Genomic DNA, 20,544 nt, shown 5'->3' with positions numbered 1-20,544 from the left:
GCATAGTGCATCTAGCTTTATGTTGTTTGGGCGGATATGAATTCAGGTACTCATGCTTGCACACTAAGAGCTTTATCCACTGAGCCATCTCTTCAGCTCTTATTTTTACTTTGTTATTTTTATCTCTTTATTTTGAGACAGATTTCATGTATCCTAGCCTGGTTTTGAACCTTTTTTGTAGCCAAGGCTGGGCTTGAACTCCTGATTCACCTGCCTCCACCTACCAAATGTTGGGATTATAGGTATGCACCGCTATGTTGGCTTAAAAACAATTACTCTTGGCCCATCTCTGACTCAAAGCATAAAGAGCAATGCTTGACTAGACTTCTTTGTGGTGCATTGTAACAATACATATGAAATAAGCTCTGTAGCTCAATCTACATTTCTAGTATTATAGGATGCATCTTTTTTGCAAGAATGTCTTACCAAACACATGGGTGTGTACACACACACATTTGTACATACAAAAATAAGCAAAAACTGTATCTTATTTTCTCCTAGGAGAAGAAAATACTCCTAGAAAGAAAATTGTCTTTGGAAGGCAAGCTGCTGCAACTCAAATCCAATGCTGCATATACTAAAAGGTTTGTGAATCTAACTCCTAAGCCAAAGCAGGATCTGATATCATTCCTTTCCATAGGCATGCTGGCTGGTGGACAAATGAGCTTCATACTCCACAAAGAAGTGGAACTACGGGGAAAGAGGGAGGGGAAATCATGTCTGACACTCCTCACCACACCCAGCTGGAATCAGTGTTTTTTAAGGCTTGTCTCATGCAAAATCAAAAGAAGGAGAAATTTAAAAGAATATCTTAAAGTTTTCTAGCAGCCTGAAAATCATATATGTGGCCTGAGAGACTAAATTCCATATTAAACTTTACCTAGGTGCTTGCAGTCATTTAGTACCATACTATTCAAAGCACACTCCATGGACCAGTGCCAGAGATTGTTGTAAATGCAGATTCCCAAGCCCTGCACCAGCCTGCTGGATCAAAATCTAGTTTTAACAAGATCCCCAATGCATATTAAGTTTGAGAAACAATTTCTTAGCACATGATGTGAAACAAACGAGAACTAATTAACTTTTTTCTAATGAGAATACATTTTATAACATCATATGAATTTCTGTGATCTTTATAATATGTGTAAAGGCTATAAAACATAGAGTTGTGATTGAATTAGATGATAGTGACTAATTGTAAAACCTTAATATGAAAAATAATATTGACACATTACTTTGTAAAAAGCTTATTACTTGCATAAAGCATATTCACTATATTTCTTTGGTTCTGCAGATTAATCTCATAAAGTTGTAAAGGCGGGAATCATTCCATCTGTTATATAGAGACTAACAAAGGATGGGTGGCTTCTCATGGGCAGAATTTTTCTGAGATTGTGGAGCTTGCCACAATGAATAGAGTTTTATAATTAATATTTCCAGAAAGAGAAATAGCCAAAGACTATTTAAATTCCAGCTATCAATTGGGAATTTGGGAAAACATGAGTAACATAAACTCAAGTTTATCTTTTCTCACATGGACTAAAAACTATTAGCTAAAAATTCTTTCTTTTTTCCCCTTTCCTTACTTAGAAACAGTCGAATTTCAGATGGAGAAAGATACATACATATGTATGTATGTACAAACAAACGTACGTACATACACACACACACACACATATATATCTATATACACATACGTACATACATACAGAGAGGGAAAGAGAGAGAGGCCCACCTTGTATATTAAACCTCTATTCTTAAATATTAGTTTCTGATATACAAGTCAAATTTCCATTATTTCTCCTGTGTTCTGAGCTTTTATCTCCATGGAATTTTGTAAATTTTGATGATAAGGGGTCTCCAGGTGTCTTTAGGTAAGACAATTTAGATATGCAATTGCTTCTCCTTGTTCAATGCAGTTTGACTCATCTACTTGATAGAGGAAGTCACAGATAGACAGAAGCAGCTTTGGACATGAATGGATTATCATATTCAAGATCAAGTTGAAGCGCAGCACAGGCTGACCCTTTTCCATATGTCCTGTGTCGTATGTGGGTCCCTGAGATCTCCCTGCCCAGTGCTGTGCATGATGGTTATTTGAGGAGGAACAATGGCACATGTTAGCCAATTCATTCACTTTAACATCCTTTATATTCTCAGTTGCCAGGAGATTCAGATGGAGAGTTCCATCCTCCAGGAGCAGATCAGCCATTTGCAGTTTGTGATTTACTCCCAGCATCAGAACTTGCGCAGCATCATCCAGGAGGTCAGACTAGCAAGTGCTTTTCTCTGGTAGATGCTAGGCTTACTCATGAAAAACAAATATGGGCTGCTTATATGGTTTAGAAGCCTGAGGCTCTCCTCCCCACTGATATATCATTTGGGTTTCTCATGCACCATGGGTCAGTGTCCAGTGCCTTCTCTTCCTGTAACACTAACACATGTCAGGTACTACATGAATTATCATTTCAGAAATTGTATTTAACTGCCTTCTTTGCTGTTTTAGTGACTTTTATTTTGGTGTTCAAAGTCAAATACTATTATTATTATTTTTAGATTTTGTACATCAGGTTCAGAGCTTCCTTAAGTAATCTGGTTTTGGGAGGGTGCACATATATGTGTGTCTGTGTGTATATGTGTGTGAGGTTGTTCTTTTCTTTTCTTTTCTTATTAGTACTGTTGTTTGAACTCAGAGTTGCATATGCTAGGTAAAAGCTCCACTATTGAGCAATACCATCATCCCAATTTTATTGATTTATTGATTTTATTTATTTATTTGAGAGAGAAAAATAGGCAGAGAGAAAGCTTGGGGTTGCAAGGGCCTCCAGGTGCTGCAAATTAACTCCAGATGTATGCACCCCCTTATGCATCTGACTTACATGGGTCTTGGGTAATTGAACCTGGGTCCTTTGGCTAAGCAGGCAAGTGCCTTATACACTCAGCCATTTGTCCAGCCCCCAGTTTGATTTTTATTTTGAGACAGTGTCTTGTAAATTGCCTCAACTGGTCTGGAAATTGCTATGTAGCCCAGATTAGTCTTGAATTTTTAATTCTCCTGCCTCAGCCTTGAGAGTAACGTAGATTACAGGTATGTGGCCCTAGACATGGCTGTTATTTCTTTATATCCTCATACAGTAAATTACATAGGAGATGTTTTAGAGTAGGAAATAGCCTGGCACTATGTAGGAACATCTTGGCAGGCAAAAAAAAAAAAGGTAAAGCGGTTATCCTGGCAGGCAGAAAGAAAGAGGCAGTGGAGCAGCATGAGTCCAGGTGGTGGACTATGTATTAAAACTTATGCTTCAGAGTATTTTAAAAGGCAATCTACTTAATGGTTTTGATACCTAATTCTTATTTACAAAGTTCTCCCACCCAACTTAATCTAGTGTGTTTGTACTTGCTGCCTATGACTTCATCAGTGGAAGGGTCAGGAAGGAGAGTTAGGACCAGAAGGAATCTTTGAGGCATCCCACAGTGCCTGTTACAGATGATAAAATCATGGTTCAGACAGGTTCAGTAACTGCAAATGGGGTGTGGTAGACTTGGAATCAATCCATGATGTGTACTCTTCAGCATTGTTTAGTACCTCATTTTCCTACCTAGCACAGCTAGCTTAGCTTGTCTTGACAAGATCCCTACTTCATGGAATCCCTGCCTTCTGGGCAGGGACTCATGCTATTCCCCAGCAGGGACATATTTGGGACAAAATATGTGAAGACCAGTACTCCTGCTAAAATTGGTACAAACAGGTTCTCCAAGGTTAAAAATGTATAATGGAACCATCTGAGTTCTTTGCTCCTCTGGTGCCAATTTAGCCCGAGATTTTCTGTATCCTGCTGAGTTGGCTAATTGCTGTGGGATTTCATGTTTTTATTTGATGAACATTAGTTGACCTCATAAAGCTGTACATTTTTTTACTTACATAATTATTCCATTATTACATAATTATTTAGTCTGACAAGATTTTCCAATTGTGTTTCTTTATTCTTAGATTGAAGGATTAAAAAATAATTTAAAGGAACAAGATAAAAAAATTGAAAATCTGAAAGAAAAAGTCAACATACTTGAAGCCCAGGTAAGACAGAATCTATGCCGCATTCAGTGTTTGTTTATGTGCGTGTACAAATGATATGTTTACACACACACAAGAAAGTATTTGTGCATGACTATATGCCTGTGTGACCCTGTATCTGAGTGTGTCTGTGTGTGACTGAATATGGTTATGTGAATGTCTGAGTGTAAGGATATGGGCATGAGTATATATCCAAGTGACTGTGTGAATGGGTAAGCATCCTCTATGTGTAAGAAAGTGGTCATAAGTTAGCTGTACTTTACAAAATATATTACTAATTATTTTAACATACTTTATTATATGGTTGTTTTATTATATTATATTTTATTGTATACTATCAGTTTTGCATATTTAACACTTGCTAAAGTTTTATCCACATTTTCTAGAGTTCTCACTATATTGTTAAGGCAGATGTTGATATCTTTCCATACAGACTTGAATTGGAAAATTGGTCAAGGTTACTCATCCATTCGAGTCAGATGGCAAGGATCTCTTACCTCACATTTATTTCCTGGCCTAAGATGTCCTCTTCTCTCTCTTCATTTACATCTATCCTGATTTCCATACTTTTTCTTGGGTTTTGCCTGCTTCCAAAAGACTTATTGAAATTATTTTTGCTTTGGAGCACTTTAAAACTTAGCATAAAATGAGAGGGTTTTTCTGAGAAATTGGTTGGAGAAGTGATGCAAGTTAGATTTCCTTAACAGAATAAGAATTTTTTGTGGCTATAATTTTAAAAGCTTTTCACCTGGTAGTTATTTAAGAAACAGATTTTTTTTCTGCTTTGTGCCCTCCTTTATTTTTTTTTAATTTAATTTATTAGTTTCCTTTTCAGCAAATACAGGCAGTTTGGTACCATTGTTTAGGCTCATCTATGATCTACCCCCTGCCATTGGACCCTCCTTGTTCTTTTCTTAATTTTGACATCTGCTTTTAAATTAAATGTTTATTGTTTTGCTTTTAGAGACTTTTTTTAAGTAAAGACTGGCCTGAAGACATGGCTTAGCAATTATGGCACTTGCCTGCAGAGCCAAAGAACCCAAATTCAATTCCCAGATGTACAAGGTGGTACATACATCTGGAGTTCATTTACAGTGGCCAAAGGCCCTGGCATGCCCATTCTTTCTCTCTCTCTCTCTCTCTCTCTCTCTCTCTCTTTTCTTCTTCTTCTTCTTCCCTCTCTGTCTCTTTCTGCCTCTTTCCCACACTCTCAAATAAATAAATAAATAATAAAATTAAAAATAATAAATAGTAAATATTTAGTTAAAATAAAAGCTATAATTTATCATAATACATTTAATTTCCTGTGATGACACATACTTTTGCTGCCAGTCCACTCAAATACCATCCTACAACTCTCTATAACTCTGTTTCTTGCTTTCACAGTAAGTCATCCTCTATTCTCAGACTGACAGGAAATTCAAGAAGTACCCTCAACGATAAGAGTCCTCTCAGTTTCCTATACTCTAGAAGTTACTAGCTACTCAATGAACTTGAAATGCTCATACATTCTAAATTCTTATATAGGAAAATGTTCCAGTGGTATATTACCTACTTTGGCTCCAGCCTCTTTCCTATTTTCATTTCTGTGCAATTGTGATGCATTTTAATTGGAGACACATAGCTGTAATCCAAGTTACTCCCATGTCTGAGGCAGGAGAATTAAAACTTCAAGACTAATCTGGGCTACACAGCAAGTTTCAGGGTAACTGAAGCAATTTACCAAGACCTTGTCTCATAACAGAGCTATCAATGGAGCTATGGCTTCCTGCCCAACTTTATGTTCTTTAGTTCTGTTTGTTTATATGTTTCAAAGATTTTGCTTTCCAATGAATTTATTCCATATTTTAATATGACTGGCTTATTGGTCCATTAGAGACACCATTTAGTTGTATCCAATTCCTTGCCACACTCACCTATAATCCCAACACCAAGGAAGCAGATACACACACATACACACAAGCACACTCTCACACACATTTGAAAAAATTTTATAATATTTTGAAATGATATATAAATAAACTGCTCTAGGATAGAGTCATAATAATATCAGACATATTCTTGCCAATGATTTGTAGCTTTGTAAAGGGAGTGATGTAATAAAACTTAGACATATCTGTCCTATTTAAAGAAAAGAGTAGAAAAGCATGTGAATCAAGAATAAGTACCTTAACTTGATGGATGAAACAAATCAGCATGGAAATTGAAATAGAGATACTCATAATAATTTTTCTTGTGTTTGGGATCCAACTTGAACAAATGGAGTTTATTTTTGAGAAAATTCAAATAGCTTCTGCATAATTGCCCATTCACAGTACATTTTTATTCTAATCATGATTGCCATACTGTTGTATTTTTTTGCAAAAGAATGTTAGATAATTTATTTAAATATTTCTTTTTTTTTAATTTGATTTATTAGTTTTCTTTTCATCAAATACAGGCAGTTTGGTACCATTGTTTAGGCTCATCTATGATCTACCCCCTCCCATTAGACCCTCCTTGTTGATGTAAATGGGTCGTGCACTGGAATCAACTCCTACCAAATCAGAGAGCCAGAGCCTCAGATGCCCCCAACACCTCAGCACTGAAGCAGACCAAAAATGAACCCAACATGGCTCAGGGAAATTTTGCAGAAGAGGGGGCGGAAAGAATGGCAGAGTCACATGTTGGGTCATGATTTGCAGAGACATTTAGCATACCATACTGTTGTATTTTAAACTGCTTCATAATTTATGAAATACTGAATACAAAATGGTTTTTTATCTATATACAGGGCCCATGGTATGTACCTGGACTAGCTTGGAATAGATATTAACTTTGTCTCTATTATAGGAAGAAAAAAATTTTAAATCAGTTCATGAAATCTGGAGTAAATTTTCCAGATGAACTGCACCTGCTTAACTCTTTATGTGTCTAATGCTACTGTTTCCATCTTTAGTTACATAGTATAGATGCTAGGGCCTGATAAGAGGCTCTAAAAATCCTCATCTTAATTGTGATTTTTTTTTTTTCTTTTAGTTGTGCTTCATCTTAGCTGCAGGAGAGAATCACCTATGGTGTTTAATGATGTCTGGCCAGCCAGTGCAGCTAACTGACACTTCAAACTGCTCAAATATTTTACTCTATTGAGACTTATTTTAAAATATCTGAAATGATAAACCTTCAGCCTTCCTAGCCCTTTTGTAACATTTATGTTGCAGTAATTATAATTATAATTAGAACACAAAAAAGGCATGGAAATATACTCTGAAACACACAGAATATAACAGGATGGTTTTTTGGACCTTGCGTTTTTATTATAAAAGTGGTAGTTTGAATAGAATCCAAAAACTAGATACCTTTAAGTCTTAATATCTATGTTAAGCACTTTCTGAGTTAAGAAATTTACAAACCTTTATCTTATGTCAAAATGGTGAAGAATATGCCCTTATATCTATTACATAAATGAGGAAATTGGACACATAGAGACAAAATAAGCTAAATGATGTCATATACATGTTAAGTAGCTGCATTGGAATTTATATGCTTTTTTACTTATTGTCAGCTATTCTGTTACCTCCTAGAATTATAGAATTCATCCAAATTTGAAGTATTATGATCATGTGCTTGTTTATTTCAACAATTTGTACAAGAGAGGCAGGACTTATATTATTTGCTGCTAGTATAGAGATGAAGAATATAAACTGTTAAGAAAAAACTTGAAGCTAAAGAAGCCATGAATGTAAGGAATAGATTGTGCCTAATTTTTTAGAGTTTATAACAGGTTGAAAAGAAAAGTAATTGTGTATTCAGTATTATGGGTATCTCTAATAAGATCATTTGATAAAGTTCTTTTTATCTCAAAGGGAATCTCTGTAAAATCAAATATAGTTCAACAATTGAATTTCAGAGGCTAAGCCAGAATATGCTAAACTTTGGTACATTGAGCATGATTCAGGGTCTATTCACTTGTCTTTTTTTTTTTTTCAGTGTTTGAATAGAATAATGGCAACAAACTCCCAGGCAGATGGTGGGTTGAGCATGATCATTAAGGATAAAGCTAGTAGGTAGGTTATCTAATTGGTCTCTTAATTTCTAATTTAGAATAAAGAACTGAAAATTAAGGTGGCACTTTGGACTGAAACTTCCAAGACAACAGTATCAAAGGCTGTCTCTACAAGGTAAGGCTTTTCTTCCCTCAGCTCCCACTTTACAACCTCTAATGAACATGATTCAACCCACTTGAAAGACTATGTTTTGGTAATATTCATGTAGTAATTTATTTATTATCTTAATGAGTTAATTTTCTCATTGCTATGACCAAATAACTGAAAAAGAAAAAGCAAGTTGAAAGTAGGCTTTATTTTGGCTCACAGTTTGAAATTACATCATGGCATGAAAGGTGTATTGGCAGGAACTTGAGGCAGTTGAACACATTATACCCACTATTTTGAGGCAGAAAAAGATGAATTCTTATGCTCCACTCACTTTCCCCTTTTTCATCAGTCTTTGGGATGGTGTCTCCCTCATTTAGGGTGAATCTTCCATCTTCTATTAAACCTCTCTGGAAACATACTCATAGACCTAGAGATGTGTCATCCAGGTGATTCTCAATCCTATCATGTTGACAGTGGAGATTAACCATCACACTATCTCCTAGTTCATATTCAGAACTGTTAATTTCATACATTATTGAGCCCTTGAAGCTTGGTATATAAATACTTACTGAATAAATTAAAGAATTTAACTACATTGTCCTGTCTTTTTTACCTTAAAACAAGCCCAGTGTTAACTTCAGCATTTTCTTTAAGAAGTTAGATAAATTTTCTGCATTGTACTTCTTCCTCTGTTGCCTTACTCTATTCCATTGATAGAAATTTTCATCATAAGTTGTTAGTAGTTACTAAAATTTCTGAATCATCTCTAAAATCTAATAAGTTGTATTACCAGGAGATGACTAGTTACTTGTATTTGTATCTAGATTCTGCTTTGCTAAAACATGTTTCTTCAACAATTACTAACCATCAGTGAATGATTTCAAGCAGTGATAATGACTAACAAAAGTAATCAAAATGTTAGTTAAAAACATCTAAGCTATTTTTTTAGTATTTAATATTTGCTGTAGTTGGCGAAATCTGAATTTGAATCTAGGCTCAAATTTTATTTCCATAAACTCTAGGAAATTATTACTTAAAAGAAAACATAGTAGCCAGGCATGGTGGCACACACCTTTAATCCCAGCACTTGGGATGCAAAGGTAGGAGGATCGCCAAGAGTTCAAGGCTGCCCTGAGACTACATCATTAATTCCAGGTCAGCCTGGACCAGAGTGAGACCCTACCTCGGAAAAAAAAAAAAGAAAGAAAACATAGCCTGCAATTATATATTTCATTTACAAAGTGATTAAAAACTTCCAGTTCTGGCAGCTTTTTTAATTTCCTTGTCTGGACCTTGTAGGGCAGAATCTCATTTTCTGAAACTCTTCGGAATAGTGTCTGAGGTGGAAAATCAGACTAGCTATGATTAGCATCAGTCTAGGAATTCAGACAGACTCATCTCCCTCTTTAAAACTTCCTGCAACAATGATGCACTTTGTTAATGATGTACATAATTAGAGATTATGAATCAAGTCCTCTCAATTCTTTGGGGCTCCAGCTCCCAAGTTCTCAACTTGTTGGCCACTAGCATTGCAACTTGTAAAAGAGTCAAGTAATTAAGCCCCAGAGCCATCCAAGGAGCTAGTGAGATACTCAAATTTCAGAAGCAGAGAAATGGAAGGGCAAGCATGACCTTTCAGAGAGAAAGAAAGATATCAGTGTTTTGCTCTTCCTTGTAGATCTGTTTTCCTGACTGTAGGGAGCAATTATGGCCAAAATAGGTGGGCTGGAAGGAATGAAACCAAAGTAAGGCAGGGGAAAAAACCCTAGTTGCATCCATTTATAATGATTTCAGTATCAAATGCTATGACTCTGCATGGAACAGAGATGTGCTGAAGAGAATGATTTGTTTGGTCACTGCTTTCAGCTACACTTAATTACCAGTTACAAGTTATAGTAGTTTATTTCTCTCCAGGACTTGGAAAAAGTCAACCGAGAGGAATTTCTTATTGAGGTAGTGAAATTTGGACTTTTTAAATTGACATTCCAGTGCTAAGGAAATGAAGATAGATCTCTCATTTGCAAAGTGAAGTAGAGTCTACTGACTGTTTTAATAATGTAATTAGTGATATAGTTTAAACAGTTAAGACTGGATTCTCCAGTATTCAGTGGAATCATGACTTGTGGGAGAATTGGAGTATAAAAATAGCTATTTAGAAAAACAGTAATGTACTCTCCAAAGTTAGCCCTAGCAAATCAATTAAAATTTCCTCCAAAACATAGCTCTATACTATATTTAATTAAGCACAAACAAGACTTTGTAAGTCAATCATGAACCTATGTAGTAATCTTGTGTGGTAAGTGTCTGGAGTGATCTTCTTGAGATTAGGTTTTTATATTGTTAAACATGTATGCAGGTATGTGTACATACATAGGTCTATGTATGAATACTACTAGAATCACACAGTGAGGAAAGAATCTCAGACTATAAGAAACCCACAGAATTAAAACATAAGTAAAGAACAAGTGACTTGGGTTTTATCATCTCCAGTTTACTCTGGTGTGTATCTTCCTTGCATATAAAGGCAAACACAGGCTCTGATTCCCTTTCCCTCCCACTCTTCCTCACACTCACCCTATTAAACCTAGTTGAATTTGCCTATTATAAATACTTTCACAATATGATTATCTTATATCTTCCAGAGAATGCATCCAAATAGATTCACTAATGACTGTCTCTTAGATCAAAGCAGTTAGTTCCACCTTGGCCATGTGGTGGCAGTGGAGTTGGGAATGATGGTAGAACAGCCATTGCATCACTAATGTGCTCCACTTTAATAACTGTGTTGTCTTTTCTGTAGTGAATTGAAGACTGAAGGTACTTCTCCCTATCTGATGTTGATTAGGCTGCGGAAATGAATTGAAGAAAATCTAATTGATACATACTGGAACACAATCTAAACTTCAATATTAAAACAACAGCATGCCAGTATTTAAAAGGAATTTACTATACACCAGTAGCCTCATGGAAAGGGGACATTCCAGAAAATCCAACAAATAGTTATTGGAGGGAAAAGACACTTTCTTCAAAACTTACTAAAAAGTCAAAGAAACCAGTACTTTCCCATGATGGAAGATGAATTCTGCTTTAAACTTCAACAAACAAACAAAAATTCTGAATCTTGTTTTCAGATGTTTTGCTAGAGGGACTTGAGTTATTAGCTTTGACCTTTATTAGTGGTTTTTATATGTATAAGTAGAAGGGGAAATATATATACATATGTATGAATAAATAACATATTTTGCTTTATTTTGGATCATCTGAAAGGAATAAGTTATTTTTCAAAACATCACGAAATCTGGATGAATTACTTGTAAAATGATGTCATTGTTGTTTAGTTAGTTCCTCATTTGAAAATTTCTCTCTTGGAGGGAGGCTCATAAGATTGAGAAAAAAAATGAAACTTAGAAGGCCCAGGAAGCTCATGAAAATTATATGATTCACAAAGCCCTTCCCCAAGGTCATACAAGTAGGTAGTTAAAAATTTCTTGGAGAGAAGATATCCCCTGTGGTGGAGGACCCTTGAAGTTTAGCAAGGAGCTCCAGGACTGCAGCTCCATTGAGTGGTCACCATGGTTGGTAGACATTTCAGTGCTACAGCTGTCTTTACCCAGGATCCTGTGACTCCAATAAAAGTATTGTTTTATCAACATAGACTGAAGTGGAATTATTTGGTCTGCTATAGTGTCCTATGTGGGACAAATAGACACTTGGTCATCTCTTCCCAGGGAAAGTCACTGTACCACTTACTTTCTCATTGTAAGGACCCAGTTAGGGAAAGAAGAAGTTCATTACAGCTCACAGTTCCAGAGGGCAGAGCCCATCATGATGGGGATAGCACAGCAGGAGCAGGACTCCAGCATCACAGTCACATCAACAGGGAAGAGGGTGAGAGCTCAAGAGAGGAGAGGCTATAGCACCATATGGCCTGGACCCAGTGACACACTTCCTCCAGCAGGGATCTACCTCCTAAAAGTTACATAACCTTCCCAAATAGTGCCACTTTGCTGGGTACCAAGCATTCAAACACATGAGACCATGGGAGGAGCATTGCAGTCAAACCACCACAATTACATAATATGAATATAAAATTGTGTAAATATTGTGTGTTGCAGTCCTGTTCACATTGCTGGTAGAAATCACCCAACCAAGAGCAGCTTCTGGGAAAAAGAGATTTATTTTGGCTTACAGGCTCGAGAGGAAGCTCCACCATGGCAGGGGAAAATGATAGCATGAGCAGAGGGTGGACATTACCCCCTGGCCAACATAAGGTGAAAAATAGCAACAGGAGAGTGTGCCAAACACTGGCATGGGGAAACTGGCTATAACACCCATAAGCCCACACCCAACAATACACTGCCTCCAGGAGGCATTAATTCCCAAATCTCCATCAGCTGGGAACCTAGCATTCAGAACACCTAAGTGTATGGGGGACACCTGAATCAAACCACCACATTGTGATAAATTTAAAATTTGATTTTTCACATAATAAATATCTGTAATAAATATTTAAAAATATTTATTTGCAAGCAGAAAGAGAGACAGACATACAGAGAGAAAATGGGCATGCCAGGGCCTCTAGCCACAGCACGCAAACTCTAGATGCATGTGCCAGTAGGTGCATCTAGTTGTATGTGGGTACTGGGGAATGAAACCTGGGTCATTAGGCTTTGCAGGTGAGTTCCTTAACTAATGATCCATGTCTCCAGCCTCAATGATAAATATCTTAACAGATTGTACTAAGAGAATTGGTTTTTTCCTGGTTTATAGGCAGAGGAAGAAGTAGATTCTTCTAAACAAATTCTACTACACATGTACATCTTCCTAGTTGAAAATTATGGTTGTCTCACCATATCTTAGAAAGTCATTGTTCTTCAGAACTTCTTGGTTGCTAAGGAAACATCACACATAAACACACAGGTGCTAGTGGTATGTTCTACTTTGTAACCATTTTTCTTCTTAGTGATATCTAAATAAAATGTTCTTGCCTTTGAGAACACAGATTTTTAATACATTAATTCAATTCTCTGAATAAAGTGAAGTTTGAAGATTCAATTCTTGTCTCTGCTCATTAACACTTGAAGTAACAGCATCAAAAAGCTTCATTATTCTGTATACTAATTTCAAGATTATAAGTGTATCTTTATTTCAGTAGACACAGGGGTACAAGAAACAGAGATACGAATAAACAGGCCTTGCTTAGTTGCTTCAGTACATTTGTTATTGTTACCTCACATTCTCTATCCAATATCCAGTCATATTTTTTCACAATTATCCACTTCCTTGTCAAATCTACCATAAAAGGTAAACAGCATTACATATTTATTTTTAATATTTTTATTCATTTATTTGCTAGTAGAGAGGAGAGAGAATGGGCATGCCAGAGCTACTTGTAACTGCAAACAAACTTCAGATGCATATTCCACTTTCAGCATCTGTAAGTGGGTACTGGAGAATTGAAACCAGTCTAGCAAAGTTTACAAGCAAGGGCCTTTAACTGATGAGCCATCCCCCCCAGCCCATTATACACATTATAAGCTTTCTGTTTACTTATGAAAGTGTCCATGTTATATTTTATGCATTTCTTAGTGTGCCCTTTATTATAAATGCCCCAGCTATGAGGATAAGATGGAAAGAGTTCTTTTCCCCTACACATAAAGGTGTTTAAAGTTTTGCTAGAAGCCTAGAAAATTGGGATCTATTCTAGGATTGTAAAGTGATCTCATTATTAGAAAATTAATTTAATCAATAAAAATTAACTTAATGCATATACACAGCAAGGTAGAAAATTATATGACTATTTTAATAAGTAAAAATATTTGGAAAACTTCTTTACCTACTAATGATAAATACAGATGAATGGATAATAAAGATGTGGTACATCTACACAATGGAGTTCTATTCAGCAGTAAAGGAAAATGAAATTATGAAATTTGCAGGGAAATTGATTATACTAAGTGAGGTAACCCAGGCCCAGAAAGCCAAACATCACATGTTCTCTCTCATATATGGATCCTAACTGCAAATGTGTGTGATCTGGAACCAAAATTCATTAGCAGAGGCCCATAAGCTAGTAAAAGGCTATAAAGGAGGGAGGAGAGGGAAGGTCTTAAGGGGATGGTACTGTATATATGTAAGTAGAATAACAGATTACAGGGTGGGGAAAGGCCTAAGCAAGGTCATGGGAGAGATTATATAAAAGAAAGGAGGAAGGGGAGGGTCAATCAAAATTCAAGATATTCTGAATAAAAAACATGAAAATCTACTGTGATAGTTAAGGTGTTGTCAACTTGATCTGTTTAGTAATCCACAGGCTGCTTCTAGGAAGGATCAACTAAAGGAGGAGGTCTTTCCCCTAGGGTGAGCCCTTCCCCCAGAGTGGGCAGCCCAGCTCAGAGGGGGACTTGATATAAGGAAGCTCTGGGTAAAAGAGTTGCCTTTTCTTTCCTTCCTTCCACATGGCTGGCGGAGCTGCTCCCTACCTTCTAGCATGGATTGAAGACCAGTGCAGACTAAAGACCAACATTAACTGAAGACCCACGTGGATCGAAACCCAGCGGCTCCTCAGGAAGCCTCCAGGCTTTCTGGCACCATCTGCAGTGCCAGATCGGGACTGCTGAGGCATCTGGCCACGTGGACTGAGCAGCTACAGGTTCGGTGATTCTCAGGCCTGCAACTGCTATTGGACTACTGTAAGCTAATCAAATAAATTCCCTTTTTTAAAATAATTCATTCTAGCAATTCTGTTCCTCTAGAGAACCCTGACTAATACATCTACTTTCTTGAATAATGGCACATCCAGAAGCCATAGATTGTTACTAGAAAATTTTCAGTGCCAGGGGTGGGACACCTTCCAGTGAGTTGTTGGCCAGGGAGGTCCCTGTTGCCTCCAAAACATTATAGGCTATTGCCAAGGCCCTTGGTTTCCCATGAGAAAGAGAAGTTAATACCCTATTGCTGAGACTTCACATGCCTGAGTAGCAGAGTCACTTAGAAATCAAGCTGGTGCTGAGAAGAAAACCTTTTCCCTGTAGCCCAGCCAACTTAAAGCTGGAAAAGGCTGAACTATATGCAGCCTCATGGGAGACTACAGTCATCAGTAGTGAAAACAGTGGACACTGGAAGCCTCAAGTTTGTCCAGACAGGCCAAATGACCAAACGAGTGCAATAGTGGCATGTCTGCTCTGTGGGAAACCAACTGCTCCCTAATTGGACGAAAGGCCCACTCTATGGGAGGGAATACATACCTGGTACTGAAAACCTAATCAAAAGCCTATGGCAGGGGAGGTCATGAGCCTTAGGGGTATAAAGCCTGCTCTTGTCTGTATAAATGCATATATGACTGTCACCAAATTGCCCTGAAAGCACTACACTTAGTGTTCATACCCATATATTAATGCTACTCTCATTTCTGGTTAGAGAAGCTTCTCTTTTCAGATGGCAATGACCACTGGGATGACCCCAAAGGCAACATAGTGGTGAGAAGAAGGGATGGAGGAGTGTACAGCACTGAAATATACACACCCTCCAAGGCTCAGGACCCATTACAAAAGAGGTTGCAGAAAGAATGTAAGAGCCAAAGGAAGGGTACCACTCCTTACATACAACTGTCTGAACAGTATTTGGCCTTTATATCCAAGACCTTGCAATGCCTAGCAATACTTACACAAGACCCTCATAATAGGAGAAAAAGATGATGACATCAAATTAAAAGAGAGACTAATGGAGAGAGGGAGGGGATAAGACAGAGAGCAGAATTATAAAGGGGAAAGTGGGGGAGTGGAGAGAAAAACCATGGTTTGTTCTCTGTAAGTATAGAAGTTGTCAGTAAGAAAAATATTTTTTTTAAATGCTAAGTTGGTAATCATAAGGGAACTTTACTAATCTGACAGTCGTTAGGATGACCCTTCAATTAATATCTTTAACAACAAAAGACTATAGCTTTCTCCAGAAATACAAGGGAAAGGAAAAGATATTTACTTTTATCATTTCTCTTAAATAATATAGCACAGTCCTAGCTATTGGAATATTATGAGAAAAGAAAACAGAAGCAAAAGGTGCATATTAAAAAGGTAAAAGTAATATTTTTTAACATACAGTTGATATAGAGACCTCTGATGACTCAAAACTATTAAATGGTGGATGCTTGATATAGTAGTTCTACTAAGAATACTTCTTAAGAATTCAGGTGGTGTATATTTTAATTAGCTTGATAGTGATAATTATTTCACAATGTTTATGTATATTGAACTGTTAATATTACACACCTTACATACAATTTTCATTTGTCAATTATACCTCAATTAAGCTGGAAAACAGAAAAATCTTCTAGTATAAGTGAAGGTTACTAGTCCAAAAATTATAACAAGCAAAAGCTGACATATTCACTCTTGGTCAATACACAAAAAGTATATCAATGGACGGAAGGGAGAACACTCAATAGGCTCATGATTTTAGGTCAAGGGATAAAGGCTATGTAGACAGTGAAGAAAAGACTTCTCAGCCATTCTGGAAACACTGGAAGTATCTGTACAGGATAAATGTTGATGATCTCCCCAAAATGATTAAACTGAACTAACAATATTTATAAATGTGAAGCTGAAACAAAATTTTAGAAAGAAACCTAGGAGATTATCTTAGCAAAAAAGTAGGTGAGATTCTAAAATATCATACAAAGAGCATGAGCCATAACAGAAAAAAATTAGGTTGGTTTCGTTATAATTCAAATCTTAGGTGCTCTGAAAAGTATCTTTGGCAAGAAATTATTTTTAGCAAGTCATGGAATGAGTTAAGCTACCCACATGTATAGATATTTTAACCCTGAATATATAAATAATACTTAAAATATGAGACAAAACAATTAGACTTCACAAAAATAAAGATATACAAAAGACATACACACAGAAATATGCATAATACAGTAACTGATAGGGAATTGTAGTTTAAAACCACTAGGCTGTACCACCCAACTTCCATTTAGGGTAGTGAAAATTAAAAATACTGCTTATTAATGAGGTCTTTTTTTTTTCCCATGTAGGGTCTCACTCTAGCCCAGGCTGACCTGGAATTCATTATGGAGTCTCAGGGTGGCCTTGAACTCACGGTGATCCTCCTACCTCTGCCTCCCAAGCGCTGGGATTAAAGGCATGCACCACCACGCCTGGCATTAATGAGGTCTTCAAGCAACTGGTCTTGTCATTTACTTGTGGAATCATAAAAGTGGTAGAAATACTTTGGAAAACAGAAACATTACTTCATAAAATATTTGGACACAAGTCAGAAGTAAATTCCAATACCATAAATCCTAATAGGGGACTTCAATACCCCACTATCATCATTAGACAGATCATCCAAACTGAAAAACAACAAGGAAATAATGGATTGCAGCAACACCATAGATCAATTGGACCTAACGGACACCTACAGAACATTCCACCTCAATTCTAAAGAATACACACTCTTCTTAGCAGCCCATACAACTTCTCCAAAATAGATCATACATTAGGGCATAAAGTATATCTCAATAAATTCAGGAAATTTGATGATGACAATTTTTTAAAGCTAGAAATTAAAAATTAGAGAAAACAGAAATTCACCAATGAATGGGTCATGGAAGAAATTAACAATGACATTGCATAATTTCTTGAGCTGCATGATAATGAAAATACAACATACCAAATCTTATGGAGCACAATGAAGGCAGTCTGAAGGGGGAAATTTATAGCACTAAATGCCTTTCAATAAAGATAGAGTGATCTAAAATTAATAACCTAGCCATCCACCTAAAGGCATTGGAAAAACAAAAATAATATAACCCTAAGAGTTTCACATAGAAAGAAATAATTAAGATCGAGCAGAAATTAATGAATTGGAAACTAAGAAAACTAAAAAAGTGAAGAGCTAGTTCTTTGAAAAAATAAACAAGATTGATAAGCCCCTGGCCAACTTGATCAAATGGGGAAAAAAAAGAAGTCTTAAATTAACAAAATTAGAAATGAAAAGGGAGTGGTCACAACAGACATCAATGAAATTGGAAAAATCATCAGAACATATTTCCAAAAATCCTACTCCACAAAATTGCAGGAAATGTACAAATTCCTAGACATGTGCCACCTACCAAAACTAACTCCAGAATAGATCTCCTAAACAAACTTATGACACCATCAAGATTGAAAATGTAATAAAATACCTCCCCAAAAAGAAAAGTCTAGGACCTGATAGATTCTCAGCTGAATTCTACCAAACCTTCATTGAAGAGCTGAAACTACTTTTTCTTAATCTTTTCACATAAGTAAAACAGGGAATGCTCCCCAACTCTTTCTATGAAGCCACCATCCCTCTAATACCAAAACCAGAAAGAGATAAAATAAAGAAAACTGTAGACCTATGTCCCTGATGAACTTAAATATAAAATATAAGATATAAAAATCCTGAAAAAAATACTCACAAATGGAATTCAACAACACATCAAAATCATTATTCACCTCAATCAAGAAACCCTTCATCCCAGGGATTCAGGGATGGTTAAACATATGGAAATCAATTAATGTAATAAACCACATAAATAAACTTAAAGAGAAGAACCACAATTTCAGTAGATGAAGAGAAAGCCTTCAACAAAATACAACATCACTTCATGATAAAAATGTGGGAGAGACTGAGCATGAAAGGTTTATATATCAACATAATGAAGGCTATATACAAAGCACCTAAAGCCACAAATCACACTTAATGGGAAAATACTCAAGGAGTTCCCATTAAGATTTGGAATAAGACAGGGGTTCCCACTCTCAGTACTGCTCCTCAACATAGTACTAGAAATCGTAGCCCAAGCAATAAGGCAGGAGAAAGATATAAAAGGATTACAAATTGGAAAGAAAGCAATCAAACTAGCCCTATTTTCAGATGACATGATCCTATACATAAGTGACCTGAAAGACTACTATAAAACTTCTAAAGGTGATAAATTCCTTCAGCAAAATGGCAGGATACAAAATCAATACACAAAAATCAGTAATCTTTCTATATGGGAAAGCAAAACATACAGAGAAAAAAAATCAGCAAGGCTGTCCTGTTTTCAATAGCCACAAAATAAAATCAAATAGCTTAAACTAACACTAACCAAAGATATGAAAGAACCATATACTAGAAACATTTTAATATAATCAAAAAGACTGCAGTGTTTGAGTGAATGTGGCCATTTTTGATTGTCCTTCAGATATGAAGTGACCATTACTTTGGTGACCTCATAGTGGCTATTAGCTGTTGTTACCTCCACAGACCTGCACTGTATTAAACCCATTAGCATTTCAACATGAATGATTAAAAAAAACCACAGGCATCAAAATAGAGGTAAGACTAGCTAGAAAGAAGAGATTCAGTGACATGGAAGTGAGGGAAGGGGAACAAAATAAGGTAATGAGAGTGGGTAATGATGCATTACAGTGTGGTTTTAATGAATATTCTCAATGGAAAAAAAAATAGAAGTCACCATGCTACCCAAGCTGAGCTAAGTTTGAATTCTAGTTTTTCTGCCTTATTTAGTGCTTTTCAGGAACAAAAGCAGCAGTAACAGGGCAGGAAAACTCCTCCCACGTTAGAGACCTTGAAGGAGAAGAGGACTTCTTTCTCTCCCACTCTCTCTTCCACTGCCCTGATGACTCATGTAAGCTATACAGAGACACACCTCTGTTCCCCCAGAAACCCTTTAAAAGGACACCTCCCTTTGTTCTTTGGATTTCTGGAGCCTCTCACTCTCCCCCCCGCCCTTTCTCTTCCACCACCTCCCACCTCTATGCTACATTGACATGATTCCAAATCTCTTAATAAAAGCTTTAATTCTGCAAAGGTATTTCATTTAGGTAACTCTCTCTTCTACCAGGCTGCTATCCCTCCCATCCTTCTTGTAAAATTTATTCTTATTTTGGTGTATTTTGTGTGTTCTTGTGTAAGAGAGAGAGAAAGAGGAAGAGAGGGAGAGAAAGGGAGCTGGCATGGGCATGCCACGTCATGCTTGTGGAGATCAGAGGACAACTTTCAAGTCAGTCTGCTGTCTTTCCACCTCATTTAATGCAGGATTTCTCAGCATGGCTTCTTGCTCTGCTGTTGTTCTTTGCTTCTCTTGCCACCAGCTTCAGGGAAATTAACCTGTCTCCATCATCACTGCTAGCATCCGTGTAAGCATGCTAGGATTAAAGATGTCCACTGCAGCTTCCAGCCTTGTACATGAGATCTTGGGATATAACTCAGGTACTTCAACTTCATCCACTGAGCCATCTCCTCAGCTCTTACCCGGATTTTTGTTAGAGACAAATCCATAACTGCCTAGGAATGAGA

At 36.7% G+C, this 20,544-nt stretch overlaps 1 protein-coding gene across 6 annotated transcripts in view; it reads left to right on the top strand.

Annotated features, from left to right (window-relative positions):
- Ccdc68 (coiled-coil domain containing 68) overlaps window positions 1-11,862 on the top strand; it is a 40,455-nt gene extending 28,593 nt beyond the window's left edge. For 5 of the 6 annotated variants that reach the window (XM_045135075.1, XM_045135078.1, XM_004654751.2 and 2 more), the window contains 5 exons: window positions 502-584; window positions 2,161-2,266; window positions 3,992-4,075; window positions 8,156-8,232; window positions 11,009-11,862. In XM_045135075.1, coding sequence (XP_044991010.1) covers window positions 502-584; window positions 2,161-2,266; window positions 3,992-4,075; window positions 8,156-8,232; window positions 11,009-11,066 — 408 coding nt within the window. In that variant the 3' untranslated portion in view covers window positions 11,067-11,862. Of the gene's footprint in view, window positions 1-501; window positions 585-2,160; window positions 2,267-3,991; window positions 4,076-8,041; window positions 8,119-8,155; window positions 8,233-11,008 lie in introns of all 6 variants that reach the window. The other variant, XM_045135076.1, reaches the window with a different exon arrangement.
- Window positions 11,863-20,544: the final 8,682 nt, after the last annotated feature.

This window comes from Jaculus jaculus, chromosome 15 (genome assembly GCF_020740685.1).
Source record: "Jaculus jaculus isolate mJacJac1 chromosome 15, mJacJac1.mat.Y.cur, whole genome shotgun sequence".
NCBI lineage: Eukaryota > Metazoa > Chordata > Mammalia > Rodentia > Dipodidae > Jaculus > Jaculus jaculus.
This window is presented reverse-complemented; position numbering and strand designations above follow the sequence as displayed.